General features: G+C 53.5%; 1 protein-coding gene across 1 annotated transcript; it reads right to left on the reverse strand.

Moving 5' to 3' along the window:
• Nucleotides 1-15: 15 nt before the first annotated feature.
• On the reverse strand, nucleotides 16-5,781 carry LOC104041360 (protein PET117 homolog, mitochondrial). The gene is made up of 2 exons (XM_064446490.1): nucleotides 5,628-5,781; nucleotides 16-169 (listed from the first exon to the last, which is right to left on the reverse strand). The coding sequence occupies exons 1-2, from the start codon at nucleotides 5,721-5,723 to the stop codon at nucleotides 20-22; spliced, it is 246 nt and encodes an 81-aa protein (XP_064302560.1). The 5' UTR covers nucleotides 5,724-5,781; the 3' UTR covers nucleotides 16-19.
• Between the last annotated feature and the right edge of the window lie 8,841 nt (nucleotides 5,782-14,622).

Here is a 14,622-nt window from a genome sequence, read left to right on the forward strand (position 1 = left end):
TAATGACTCAGGTCTGTGCCTAGGACTGCTGGGACCCTTTTTCCATTAGCGCCTTATCTCTTTCTTCCATAAGATGCTTTGTCAAAGCAATCTGCTCTTCTAGCAGGCGAATATTCTCCTTTTTCTGATTTTGACGCTCCAGATCTCTGAGAACTCCACGGTGCAGCCTCTGAAAACACAAGGGAAAGAGTTTATCATAGCTTGTTGGGTGCTGAATGCGGTTAACCCCCACCCAGCCCTAATCCCTCCTGCAGGGCTGTTCACCTTGCTGCCTCAGCAAGTCCTCTGCCACCACCCATAGCCACAGCCACTGAACATGGTTTGAATGTAAAACTACAAGAGCTGATAATCCAACATTGATACACTGACGGTACTACACCAAAAAGTGCTTTACTTATACTCACTTCAGATGGGTGGGTTTACTAAATGGTAAAGCTATCGAGCAAATAAATGCTATGCACCCAGAATTCCTGTGCTGTGAAGGATGGACATGATCTATAAGATCCTATTACCTCTGCCCTAAATCTTTACCAAATCGAACTAATCTCCCCCAAACTTTTATTCTGCTTGGAAAGAATTTGGTGGCAAATTGGAAATTATTTTAAGAAAAACTGCCATGTGTTTTCAACTGCTTCTTTCTGCTCATGTCTTACTTTAAAAAAAGAGACCTTGTAAACTCTTGCTACAAGGTGGACAAAAGTCCCACAGCCTACTTATGCCAGGCTCTTGAAAAGCAAGGCACTTTATTTTAAAAATATCCCCTTTACCTAAAATGTTTCTTATAAATAAAATGTGCAACACAGAGCAGCAATTTTCAAAGTGGTGGATAAGGCCTTTAATGGGTATAAAAAGCCCTAAGAAAATCCTAGCTGGCTTTTGTTTCCTCCTTACTCCTCTCTCTCTCTCTCTCCCCACCACACACACACCTAGAGGGTTTTTTTTTCACTCTGACAATTAGGTGAAATGTTTAACCTTTACCTCTCACCAGGGGAACACAAACTAAGTGAAACTCAAACTGGTGACATAGATTGGGGTGGGGAGAAGGAGGCGAGGGACTAGCTGGGAACCAGCTGCTTTAGTCCAGATGTGCACCTCTGGGGACAGGTGAGGCAGCAGAGTGATGTGAGCGAAAGGTGATGAGATCAGACACGGGTCGAAGGAGGTGGCAAGGCAGACACTAACTCTGGAAAGAAACAGGGACCATGCGAAGTGTTTAATCAGTTGTGCACCTGACATCCAGCTGAGACACAGCTCCCTGGCAACTTCAACCAACCAAAGCTGGTGCTGCTGCCATCCCTCCAGCCCCACGCTGCTCATCCCACCCCAGGGTCAGGCAGCTCAGACAGCAGAAAACAGCTCTTTTTTCCTTCCTTCACAAAGGAAGTCATACTCCGCAGATTTAACTCCCTGAACTAGCTAACCAAAGAGAAGCAACAGCGCAAAGGAGAACATGGGATACCCCATCCAGTTTGGTGGTTTGGCTTGAACTCCTGGGGCAGGCTCTTAGATATGCTTTTAGATATTCAGACACTTACTAAATTTCAAAGCAATAGTCATAAGCTTATCAGAAAATACAATACACGAGGACAAAAATACTATAAATTAGTAAAAGCCATGAAATTATTGTTGAGAGCCAACCCTGGCTCACATCTAAATGAAGCAATGTGATCACAGTCCTGTTTTAGCCCAACTAAAACTTAGAAATTTTAGTCAAAGTTATGTTTAGTTAAAGCATTATCCACCTGCCTCATTTACCAACTCACGCTCAGCTTGGACACAGGAATGAGAAAGTTTCACAGGTACCAAGGTTAGCCATTGGATACTAGAGATATGAATAAATTATTTAGCCTAATGGCATAAAAAGATTAATAATTTATTTGGCCTGTTTGAACGATGCCAAAATGCACCCACTAACAATTTATTTGAAAGCTGAACGTGAAGTCATTGTAGGTGTTTGTGATTATTATTTTGCAAGTTCTCACAAGGTTTTAGTCTTCACCTAGAATGCCAATAACTGCATATTTCAAAGGCAATTATTTCTCCTGTCAAGACTAAAATAGAAAGGTTTAGTTTAAGAAATATTTTATCTTGTTAATAAAATGCACAGGCGCATATGTCAGCCAATAATCAAAACTCTCTCTGGAAATTAATGTAATAAAACCACTTCCTTCCCATCGGCTTCAATCAGTTGAACTCAGATTACAAATTAGTAATTGTTAAAGACAAAGCTCATAAACTCATTATGAACTACTATTAGTTCATAACAATAAAGAAAAGATGTGGGGAGATCCAATGTAACTGAACAATTACATCAAGAGTGTGACTTTCTCCTTCACAAAACCAGCTGTGCTGCAATCTTTCAGATGGTGAATGCATTTACTTTGAAAACACACAGTTTGCAAAAGACACCATTATAATTTGAGTATCATGAGTGACAAAGAACTATGAAAACGTTAATCTTCTTGCCTTCCTCTGTTCTCAGAGGTTAGGCCTGCTTGTCTTCTGCATCAGTTTAGATAAATGTGCACAAGCTCAAATCACTTTGTGCCTGGCCTATCAGTCTATAAAAGTCAAAAGTTTATTAATTTGCATAAAGATAATCTAGAAATAATCCCTACGCTGGGGCTGCAGAATATCCATGTTACTTATTTCCTTTACATTATCTAAATAACTGGGTTCCTTAAACCTGAAGCCATTATTCCCCGACTTGAAGATGAAGAATTATAAAGAGAAAATCTCAGACTTCATTTATGAAGTACAAGCTTTGAGCCTTAGTGCTTCTGAATAGCGAGTTAAACTGATCGCTGGAAAAAATGAGAATTGATCATTTTGGCTTTGCTTCTGCAGCAGCAGCATCCTGAGGAATGCCTATATCCCTGCAATCATATACAGATCAGCGTCAGATCCAGCTTTTGGAGAGATCAATCATTTCTAATTCTAGAGTATTGATTTGCGAACCCATCCTCATAGGTACAGGTCACGCACCTCTGAAGTCATGAGTTCCTCATGCAGAGTTCACAAGCCGTGCCCACACCTGGGTGTTAGGATGGATAGCAAAGAATAGACACTGGATCTGTGCCCCAAAACCCCCCAGAGGTTTTGTCACTGACCAACTGGATCCTTTGACCCCTCCATCTCTAGGATACTCAGCAAGACTGCCTATCTGCTGGCAGCCCGACAGCAGCAACACCGATACCCTCCGCAGGAATAGTTGCTTCCAGCTGCAGAAGAATAAGTTAAAACAGACCCAGGGGGTGAAACCTGCCCACCCCGGTCTCATCTGGGACACCCAGGAGCTCCCCAGGCAGAAGCTTGCAGCAGCGACCTCAGGTGTAACAGCCAATACAATTTAACATTATTTTGCAAAGTGAGCAATGACTACGGCACAGAGCAACGGGAACAGGCAAAAGGCAGCGAGTCCCTATTTTTTTTTCTGGTATCATTAGAAATATATGAAGTGACCAGAGGGCATTAACCATATCAACTCACTGGCTAATCCACCACTTCTTTTAATGGTGCCACATTTCATACACCGGTAGAACACATACAATAAACTCGCAGCTGTGCCCTTAATTCACCTGTGTTTTGCACATGACTTACAACAAGGTCTCTACATACCAGGGAACCGCTGCCTTGCTCAGCATGGATCCTGACCAGGTACTCAGTGTTTAGTTTCACATTCCTTGTTCAGCCTGTTGCCTGAAGCGTTACTTGCTTCATGATACATAGATCCTGCTCTGACTGTGGCATTACTCATTTACCTGCAGACTGTTTTATGCCTGTCACCCCTATAGAATATGAACATTCTGTAAATGTTAATTTAATTTCACATTCTCTCTATGAGGTGAAGGAGAGAGATTAGCTGAAGATTAAGGTCAAAAACATCCATTAAGCTTAGGTGTCTCACTGAAACACCCAAGGGTGATTTTTCCCAGAGCATGTATTGTCCTGCAGCTCATGCTTGAAGTATAGCTCCCATTTATTTCAGCTGTAGTTTAGGAGCATTTAGCACATATTCCTGACAGGTTTTCAGAGGCTCAAGGCAGGCACACTGAATTAGCCAGCAACCACCTGCAAAAACCTGAGCTTGAGTGACCTACGCAGCATACGTGTCAGCTCTGGCAATGCAGAGCCAAGACCCATCGCCACTCCAAGACAGAAGCCTTCCTCTTGCTACTACCTGTGCCATCCAGTATGTTTTCCAAGCTGCGCAGCAAATTAACCTGCCTCCTTCCTTACCCAGATCAGTCCCATCCTCCAAGACCCATCGTTCTCAAGCACTGACAGAGACAAGGGGGGCAGAAATCAGATGTGTGACCTCCTAGCAGCACCCACCTGCCGCATCGGCAGGGTCTAAACCTGCACGCTCGCTGCCCAAACCTCTGCCATGCGCAGCCTATCCATTCTGCAATCACACAACTTTTAGTCCTGGGCAGGATTTCTTTGTATATGGACTCACTATCTGACCTGACACTTCCGGCTGTGGGTCTCTCCTACACACAGGGTGCCTGCCAGGAATCACCTGATTTCTGTAAATGTAGCATAGAAAACTTCCCTGTTTAATTATCGCATGGTATTTGTTAGCTTACACTCTTCCTGTCCTGTCAAACCAAGACAGGAGCCAGGGCCAGGTGCATGGCACAGAACAGCGCTGTTTGCCCTGTAGCGGGAGGCATTTCTGGAGCTCAGGAAAAGCAGAGCACGTGCATCGCCGGAGGGACAAGCACCAGCCGGACAGCACGGTCAGGCAGGGGAAAGCCCTGGGAACGCTGCCAGGGTGGTGCCCTTGGGCACAGAGGGTGCAGGATTACATCCTTCCTGCAAAGTAACACACAGAGGATGAGGAAACCTTCTCCGCTGAGCCCATTGCAGCTCACCCTGGAGCTCCTAACTGCTACTTGCCCCAGCCGGCGAATGCACAGGAGGGGATAAGGGATGGGATAAGGGAGCAGGTGCAGATACATGAGCAGGGAAAAGGCAGGTGCCAAGGCAAAAAAAAAATGCAGGGAAAGGGTAGTCTGTGGATTGGGAAACACTGGGGGCAGAGCAGGGGAAGCCATGCTCTGGGGTGCAAGGGCACTGGGATGGGAGGGCACTGCGCTGCAGGTGCCTGTCTGGCTTCTGGGCCGGGCATGGCCGAGCACCTGCAGTGCCGGTGTCCACCTGGCACGCAGACGGTGGCGAGGTGCTGGGGACGCGGCTGCCTACCGGGAACAAGGGGCCCGACTTCTGAGGTGGGTAGGGGCAGGACGCAGGGGTAGGGGCAAGTGAAAAGGGCAGGAGCCAGAGGGTAAAGGGTCAAGGCGCTGCGGGCGGCGGAGCCACGTGGAGCAGCCGCGAGGTCCGAAGCGGGAACGGGAAAGGGGGCGGGACTTGGCGTGGTGGGGGCGGGGCATCATGCGAGGGGGCGTGGCTCCGGCCTCAGACCTCGGGCCGAGCCGCCAGGAGTGGGGGCGTGGCTCCGGCCGGACACCTGGGGCCAGGCCTGCAGGTGAGGGGGCGGGCTCAGGGGCGCGGCCTCTGGCGGAGGGGCGGGGCCACGAACGCAGGAGCCGCCGTAGGGGCAGGGGCGGGGCCGGGCCCCGCTCGCCCCCTCCCCCCCCCCCCGCCGCGGCGGGCCCACTCACCTCCCGCTCCCGCCGCTGCTGGAGGTGCACGGCTGTCACGGTGGCGGCGGAGAGCAGCGCGGAGGCGGCCAGCACCGCCCGGGACCTCCCCGACATCGCCGCCGCCGGCGGGGCGGGCGGCGCGTGCCGGAGCCGCCTGCTCGCCGCGGGGGGGGGGGGGAGGTAGGGGGTAGGGGAGAGGAGGAGGCGCGCCCCGCCCCCAGCCGAGCGCCGAGCGAGTCGAGCCAGGCCAGAGCAGGGGAGCGCCGAGGCAGGGGAGGGCTCGATCCGCGCCCTGTGGGCGGCGGCGGCGGCGGCGGCGGCGGCGGCGGGGGTGGGGGGGGGGAAGGGAGCCGAAGGCGCTGGCCCCACGCGCGGGTGGTCTCCACGGGGACGCCCTGGCTTTCCCGCCGGGGTTCGGGAGCCGCGGCCCCGCGGGAGGCCCCGCCCGGAGGGGGATCCGCTGGAGCTCGCTGCAGGCGCGCGCTCGCGTTCCCGGGGCGGCCGGGGCGCCGAAAAGCAAACAAAAGGAGATTTATTCTGAGCTCGGGAAATACTTCTTTTTTGCATTTATTTCGCGCAGACCTCCAGCCCTGCGCCTTCCTTGCCCAGAGAACCCGAACTGCACGGGGCGAGCCGCCGGAGGCGGGAGGCGGCCCCGCAGTTGTTCGGTTTCTCCTCATTGTTCCGCGTGCGGCCTCGTGCGCGGCAGCTTGTCCCGCGCTGGAGCCCGCGTTACGCCTCGCCCTGGGGGCGCTTCCGGCGCCTCCCCGCAGGCAGAGGGAGGTGCGTGTTCCCAGCGCCCCGGTGCGAGGGCGGCGGATGGCCGTTCGGATGTGCTTCAGCTGGAGGACTTCAGCCTTTCGGGGCGCTTTCGCCATGTAACGCGTTAAAGCGAGCTTCCCCCTGGCTGCTGTGGAGCAGGCAGAGGCTTGGGTGGCGCTCCCGAAAAGCAGGGGCCCTGTCAGCAGTGGCTGTCCGGGGCCTTACCGCCCAAATGAGCACATCAGAGGTGCAGAGGAGCCACTCTTAGGAACGTATCAAACAAAAGGATATCTGGTGGGGAGATGGGGCAAACCACGAGGTCCACAGAACCCTGAAGGAGGTCGGGGAACAATCGTTTGCCATTTCCCACAGCCCAGGGGTAACCGGTGGGTGTGTGGGTAGCAAGCTTAAACCAAGCAAAAAGCGGGTCACCCCACGTCTGAGTGAGTTGTGGGAGTCGTTGCCCCTTGTACTACAGAAGCTGAACCTGCTGGCAGATCCAAAAAGGAACTGCACAAATTCCTGGAGTGCCCTTGATGTTTGGATGCTGCTTTTGTCTCATGAACTCCTTAAACCACAAATGAACGGGAAGGTGGGAGGTTTATTGTGAAAGGTGTAGGCTTATTCCTGACTCCTTCCCGTACATTTATCTCTAAGCATTTGCCACAGCTAGCTGCCAGGCAGGATGGTGGGGCACAAGGAATCTCAACCTCAGCAGATATCACAGTTCCTGTCTCAAAACCAGGCTCGGATAGTTCCAGGTAGAGCTTAGAAGACCTATAGAGCAGTTGCTGCGAGGCGATGGCAGGGGTCGCATCCCCAGCCCTGTCCGTAGTGCAAGAGGAAAACCAAACGTGTGAAGCCGATCCTTCCTTGTTATAATCTTTTTCATCTGTCTGCTGAATGAATGTGATTAAAATGAAAGGCAAAATTAGTGGGAATGATAATATTTCAATTGAGTCTAATAGTTTTGCTCACATCAGTGTGTTTACTGTTATTAAGACCTATGCGTAAGTGCTTGTAACGCGTCCAAGGCCACTGGATTGCCAAGAACAAGGTCAAGCCAGATGCACAGCGGATGTGAGCCAGAACAGCGCCCTTGGCACCGTGGAAGGGTGCAGCTCACCCCGGCTGGAAGCTGAGCGCCTCTACCCAAGACTGTCATTAATCACCTGAGGGACTAAAAGCCTGGGCAGGGAACATGCAGGCTGTGCTTTCACAGCCTGAGTTTCCTCCATGATAGTTCAGGTGTTCCCACTCTCCTCCCTTCCCTCCCAAGGGCTCGGTCTTGCTGAAGCGCTCACCTTCCCTGCCCTGGCCCTGCTCTTCTGCTTTGGGCAGTTGCCCCCCTCTTGTGCTTGGGGCGAATGCATTCAGGGCGGCAAACTTTTGGAAAGCCTAGCCATGGGCCACATTAGCAGCTGGGTCTAGCTTAAAACCCTACAGCAGCAACCACATGGAAAAGCCCATTTTCCTTTTTCTGAGATGCTTTTCCAGATGCGCTGGGTGAGCCCAGCCAGGGGCACGCTGTGGAGGCAGGGAAGTGGGAGTGATGGAGGAGGGAGGCAGGAGTGCCCAGCGGTGATATCGCTGGGGAAAGCCTTTCTAGCTGGCAGTTGGCAGAAGGACAAGAGAGAAGGAGGTTTCAGAGTTTCCCACAACCAACACAACCTTGACCGTCCCAGGCCCGTTGCAGAGACGTCTCGCAGGGCTGGCAGGGTGTGTGCAACAGGCAAAGCAATGGTAGCACCTCGCCAGGTCACAGGCTGCATTCCTGGTGCTCCCAAACAGAGAGTGAGGCAGAGGATGAGCTTGTGCTGAGGGAAACGTGGCTCAGGAGGCACTCCCCTTTTGCTGGGTCTGCTGGTTGCTCTCCATGTGAGCTTTCCTTAAATGCACACCTTGGCTGGCAGGAGCTGGTTCCTGGTGTGTTATGTCTGTACTTCTCTTTGATGCCCTCTTTCCTGTGCCTTGGTTACTCCTTGGCTGGCTTGGGGGTAGCGGCACGCGTTGTCTCGTGGAGACAGGGTTGAGCACTATTTGGGGAGGGAAGGGTTGACTCGCATGTGAAGGAGACTGTGAAAAGCTGAAGGTCATTTTTTCCCCTGGGCAAACAGATCTCGGATCTCTGTGGTGACAGAATCATAGAATCATTAAGGTTGGAAAAGACCTCTAGGATCAACCTCTAGTCCAACTGTCAACCCAACACCCCCAGGCCTCCTAAACCATGCCCTGAAGTGCCACATTTTTTGAGTACCTCCAGGGATGGTGACTCCACCACCTCTCTGGGCAGCCTGTTCCAATGTCTGACCACTCTTTCAGTTAAGAAATTGTTCCTAATACCCAATCTAAACCTCCGCTGACGCAGCTTGAGGCCATTTCCTCTTGTGCTATCACTAGTAACTTGGGAGGGGAGACCAATACCCACCTCGCTACAATCACCTTTCAGGTATTCTTGGATAACCTGTCTGAAGTCAATGCTTAGGGGGTGTTTTTATCCCAGTTTCCAAAGAAAATGAAGGTCATGCAACCTCTGAGCCTCGTCTGCCCCCTCCCTCCCTTCCACGCTCTCACGTGGGCATTTGCCAGCCTCCTTGGTAAGGCTGCATTGCAGGTTCTGTCTCAGTAAGACTTCCACATTTATTTGCCCATTCCAACCATTTTGATGGACATGGAGGAGTTCTGGCTAAGCTTTGTGTAACAAGTGGTTACGCCGAGCAGCGTAGCATCCCACGAAGGGAAGGAGTGGCTATATTAGCCACCAGAGAATAAACAAACAAATAAACAAAACGGCACTCAGTCATGGCTTGCCTTAGTGGGTCACCAGTAGCACTAAAGCCTAAGGAAAACCCTGCAAAATATGTCAGGGGATAGAGGTAAAGTTTGAACTTAGCCTATTTCCAGGTTCATGGCCGGAAGCACAGCCCCTCTCCTCCATTTCTCCCGTGTGAAGTGAGGAATCAACCTCTCTTATCAAACTGCAAACAAACAAATAATAATTTAAAAAAAACACCCAAAGGTGTGTTTTCACAAAGCTTTCAGGAATTTTTTTCAGGGGTTTTGGCGAGCTCGTTGTCCTTCCCTCTTTGCAGAGACAGCCCTTCCTCCCTGCCGGGTGGACAAGCACGTGCAGGCGTGTGTGCTCATGCAGGCGGGTTTGCACACACCCGGGGCGCTCCACCGAGACGCAACGGCTCGGCTACCTCAACTGAAAGAAGACCAAAAAAAATCCCGAACCCAACCTAAGCCAAGTTCCCATCTGCGCCGCGAAGCCGCTGGAGGAGGTTGCCGGCGCTGCCGTTAGGAATTCGCCCCGGAGAGCCAAGCCCAGCCCAGCCCAGCCCTTCCGTGGGTGCTGCGAGGGGAGCTGCGCCTGGCGCTCGGCCACCTCCGCTCGCACGCGTGGCCCCAGGCTGGGGGGTCTGGGTGCGCGGCTGGCGAGTGCGGGTGTGCACGCGTGTGCCTGCGTGTGCCTGCATGCCATCGGCCAGGGGTCTTAGGGTAGAGACGGAGCTGCGCACGTGAGAGAGCCTGCCTATGAGGGGAGCGCGCTGTGCCTCTTTGTAATAGCATTGATCTTCTTCCTATGGCAGCTCCAATAACTGACACAAAAAAAATGTCATTGCTGTGTTGTAGGCACTTTTTTCTCACCGTGGTGCCTTTTCCACTTAGAGAAATGTAATTATCTCTCCCCCCAGTAGCTGCAGACCTGGTTGTGACAGCCTCGTCATTGTCTGGGTGCAGCCGCCCTGGCCAGGCAGTAAATGTTTCTATCTTATTTGCTTGAGGGGGTGTCTTGTTGTTGGTATTCAAAAACTTGAAAAATACAGAGACAAAAATGGAAATGTGTTAAAGTTTTTGTGTCCTTCCTCAGTAATAAAGAGGTGGGGTTGCTGAGGGCTTCTCTGTGTGCAGAGACTCAAAAAAAAATTTAAATTAATGAAATGTGTGTATTAAAAACACCTTACTTTGACTGGGTTAGCCTCCTCTCCAGGCAGGTGGAGGTGTGCCTGGCTTGGGCAAGTTTTATTTTCTGCCAGGCATGACTGAAGTGAAAGCCACTGTTGCTAATCCCCCCAGCGTTTGTACGTGGGCTTCACAAGCCTCTGACATGCTCTCACTATCGATTCAGCTGAATTCTGCTGCTCGTCCCCTGTGGACAAGCCCTGGGTTCCCACAGATCTTCTCAGGGAGCCGGAGGGAACGGCTCTGATCCTTCTGAAATTTTAATGATGGAGAAAAGAGAAAACAGGGGAGAGGGAACCCTTCTTTTACTCCCTTGCAAGCAAAGGAGCAAGGAAGCTTTCCTTCCCTTTGCAGGGCAGCCTGCAAAACAGTTACTTTTGATTTTAATTTCCCGGTGCACTTCCTCCTTCCAGCAGGGAGGGCAGAAACCCCGGGCAGCCGCTACTTGAACCCTGCTGGTTTTATAGCCAGGCGATGTGTGGTTACACGTTAGCCAGCCAGCCCAGGGGCGGCTGCGCCAGCAGGTCACCTCCAGGTAAATAAACTAAGGTGTGGGCTCTGCTGCCACCGCCACCGCCACTCGCCCCGTCGTGGCCTCGTTTCGCCCAGGCTGGAGGGTGCGAAGGGTCCCCCGTGGCCCCGGCTGCCCTCATCTCCTTCCCCGGCATCCCTGGGACGGGGAGAAGCGAGGAGGGTGGTCTGGGTGCTGCCTCCCCCCCACATCTCGCCCCACTTTTCCCACAGCACAGCTTGTCCACGTCCTTTGTTTCGGGGTGCCGTGGCAGGTACCCAGCCTGGGGAGCTGCACCCCACTGCATCCTGCACATGATTCCCCCGAGCAGGGACGGGCGGTTGAAATGCAGACGGAGGCCAAAGTCTACCCTCGCGGCAGCGAAGGGAGGATGTAAACCCAGCACTTCGTAATTATTTTGGTGGCAATTGCAGAGACCCTTGCCCGCGGATGGCGGGAGGCAGGTATTGCAGCAGTGCTGTTAGGAGTCGAGGGCAGAGACACTTACGGGCATGGGGTTGGTTTTTTTTTCTCCTGGCAAACATTGTAAAAGGCACGGGGAGATAAAAACCCTTGTGCAAAAAAAAAAAAAAAAAAAAAAAAAGAAATAAAAACCGTTGGCGGAGTAATTCTGCAAGCAATAACCCTGCAGCTTGCATGGCAAAGGTAACCCTGCCCCAGCACAGGGGCTGCTGCAAGGCAGGGAGGTGTGTGGGCCCCTGGCCCCCCAAAGCAGGGCAAGCTGTGCAGGGTGCAGGGTGCTGCACCCCCCCAGCTCCCACCCTCCTGGGGCTCCCCCAAGAGAAGGAGGGCTCCTTGGGCTGCGGCGGTTAAGCTGTGTGGGGAGCCGGGAGAGGAGGGATGAAGTCAGGGTTTCGCCTCGGCTGGGTGGGTGGGGAGGGGTCAGAGGCACTCAGGGGTGCTGCAGCCAGCACCAAGCACCCCCCGGCTGTCAAACTGCAGCTGTAGGGAAAGGCGCCCGGCTGGAAGCGGCACCGCTGAGCTCCCTGGGCGATTTTGTAGGCAGCGGGTGCATATCCTGATGCTTAACTCATCCTGGGCGTGTTGGAGCACATGCTCTGCCGTAGCGCAGGCAGGACGGGCAGGGGCTCTCCAGCAGCAGCACTGGGTCCCTGCCGGGAGCCATCCCTCCCCATGCACCCACAGTGCCGGGACAGGGAGCGGGAAAGGTCCATCTCTAACACGTCAAGTGTTTGAACAGGGGGTGGGACATCCCGACCCCTCCCCTGCCCTGGCTTGGAGCAGACTTGTGCTTGGGCCAGCATCAGCAGCGCCAGTGCCCAAGGCTGTCCTAGCTGTCCTCTTTGTTGGAGAGGAGCTAAGAGGCGTCGCGATGGACCTCACCTTCTCTTTTTACTGCTGCCAAACCCCCCAGGGAGCTGCACCGCAAGGGTACTTGGCCAGGGGTGGCAGCAGTCCCCAAGCACCCAACCTGAGACAGTTACTCCTTCCTCCAGCCCGTCACTGACCCTCTCTGCCCTTATCACTGCTCCATCACTCTATTAATCTTCCCATTTCCCCCCAAAAGGAGAGGGATGGCAGGGACAGCACCTACCACCCAGCTGAACCCTCTGGGAGGTTTTTGAAATGGTAAAGAAATGCATAAACCCCATACGCATACAATGGGGTTTATAGCCGTGGTCATCTGGCAGGAATGAGGAAGCCTTGGGGGCCCCAGAGGTGCCATTTGTCTTTGGGAGGGGACAGGGGATTTTCTACCACTGAGGATGCCTGAGCTTGGAGGGGGATGGCGGAGCTGGCAGGGCTTGCCAGAAGGTGGAAGCGCAGGCCCTCCATAGCCCCCCGGGGCAGTGTGGCAGCTTATCAGCCTACGCCAGCTGAGGGAAGGGGGATTTTAAAGGCGTTTCAAAAGCACCTCTCGTTATTTTTAGGAACATGGGAAGGGACTGACTGGGTGAGACCCCAGCTGTGGCTCACCCACCTTTTGTCCACCAGAACCAGGCAACACCCGCCTTTTTGGGGAGAGCTTTCCCAAGCAAGCTTGGTGACTGCTGGCTCCCTAATCCCTGATAAAAGGCTGTGGTCTTAGCTAACGGGACAGGCTGGCCTTGCCCGGCAGCTGGGCTTCGCATTCCTTGCTTGAACTCTCAGCTTCCGTGACGCTGTGCAGTGCATCCCGACGTGTAGTGCATCCTGACAGCAGCGCATCCCGATGGCAGCACATCCTGACATGCAGGGCATCCCGATGCCAGGGAAAATGTGTCTTTTCCAGGGCGACGGCTCCCATTTGCATGGGTCATGGTGCTGAAGCAGGCACTGGCTGGGCAGTGAAATGGGAACACAGTGATGTGGCGATGCTGAAAGTGGAGCATAACGTGGGGAGGGAAAAAACCTCTCTCAAGGATAACACCAGGGCGTGGGCTTCGGTAGACCACCTGTGGTAACCTTCCCACTGCATTCAATTAGTAGCTGTGTGTCCCCCTCGGGGGATGGAATCCTGTCTCAGATGGGGCAGCTGCTCGTCTTTGCAGGTATCAACACCCGCTCTGGCCGGACCTGCCTGGCTGAAGCTTTCCGTGACCTTCTGCCAGAGACAACCCAAAATCCAAAGCACCAGCCAAAAAGGACAAGTGGTTGCCGCCCCATTTCTTTGCTGTTCCTGCAGCTGCTGGGTTTGGTGCGTAGAGAGATGTCTCCTGTGAAAACATCAGAGAAACCCTGGGGACCACCACCACTGGTGACTGGTTGCTTGAGGAGCTGGAGGGGCTCTTACTTATGTGGATGAGGCTTGTGGAGGTTAGAGCCTGTGTGGATTCTCTGGTGTCTAATAAAGGTTGTGCATGTAATATATTTTTAAGCACAGCAGGAATATTAAGAGAGAGTAGCTTTCTGTCCTCTATTTAGCTGTTGATTTGCAGGAAACTCCTGGGATTTCACCACCTTTGCAACCTCTGCTGTTGTATCGTGCTTGGTAGGAACACACCAAAGTTCCTGGGGAGGAAACACCGGGCAGACAGTGGGATTGCAGGAAACCAACAAAAAAGTTAGGCAGTGCAGGAAAAGCTGGCAAAGGGGCTTCAGAAGGCCTCCAGAGACAGATGCTCACGCGGTCGTGTCTCTACAGCATAGTCTGCAAGCTCAGGGCTCTGCTGACCACCTTGTGAGAGCGGATGCCTCTCCAAGGGGGTCACCCCATCCTCCCAGAGCGGTGCTGGACCATGTGTGGGACATGTGGGGAGCATGGATCCTCCGGCAGCCTCTTCCCTCAAGCCTCAGGGCCGTGGGTGCCACTGAGGAGGGTGCTCGGAGGACATTGCTGGGGTCCGACACCTGGCACAGGCTTCATGGGGGCAGGTGAGTGCTGTTTCCATGGGGAGTGGGACTCGGAGGCTTGGCGGGGAGCGGCTGGGCAACCTGGGGTGACGCTGGGCGCCCCGAGGGAGCAGAGCCACAGCGAGTGGGCGGCTGGAGAGACAGCGCCGAGCCGGCGGGGGGGAGTGGGAAGGAAGCTGAGGTATCGGTGGAGAAAGACAGGGAGACGCTGGGAGTGGCAGGGGCCGTGGGAGGCAGGGAGACGGGAGCCCGGTGAGTCAGCCTGGTGGGGTGCTTTGAAAGCCGTTGGGGAAGCACAGGCAGGGCAGGTTCTGCTGCAGCCTGGGGAGCCATCTTACCCTGGCTGGCACCTTCTCCATCCGTCCTTCCCTGCTCAGCCAAGGAAAGCAGATCGCCCTCCAGACTGGGGCAGCTTGCGGAGCCGCTGCTCTCTCCTTCTGAGATAACGCTGGCATGGAG

This window comes from Phalacrocorax carbo, chromosome 3 (genome assembly GCF_963921805.1).
Source record: "Phalacrocorax carbo chromosome 3, bPhaCar2.1, whole genome shotgun sequence".
Classification (NCBI taxonomy): domain Eukaryota; kingdom Metazoa; phylum Chordata; class Aves; order Suliformes; family Phalacrocoracidae; genus Phalacrocorax; species Phalacrocorax carbo.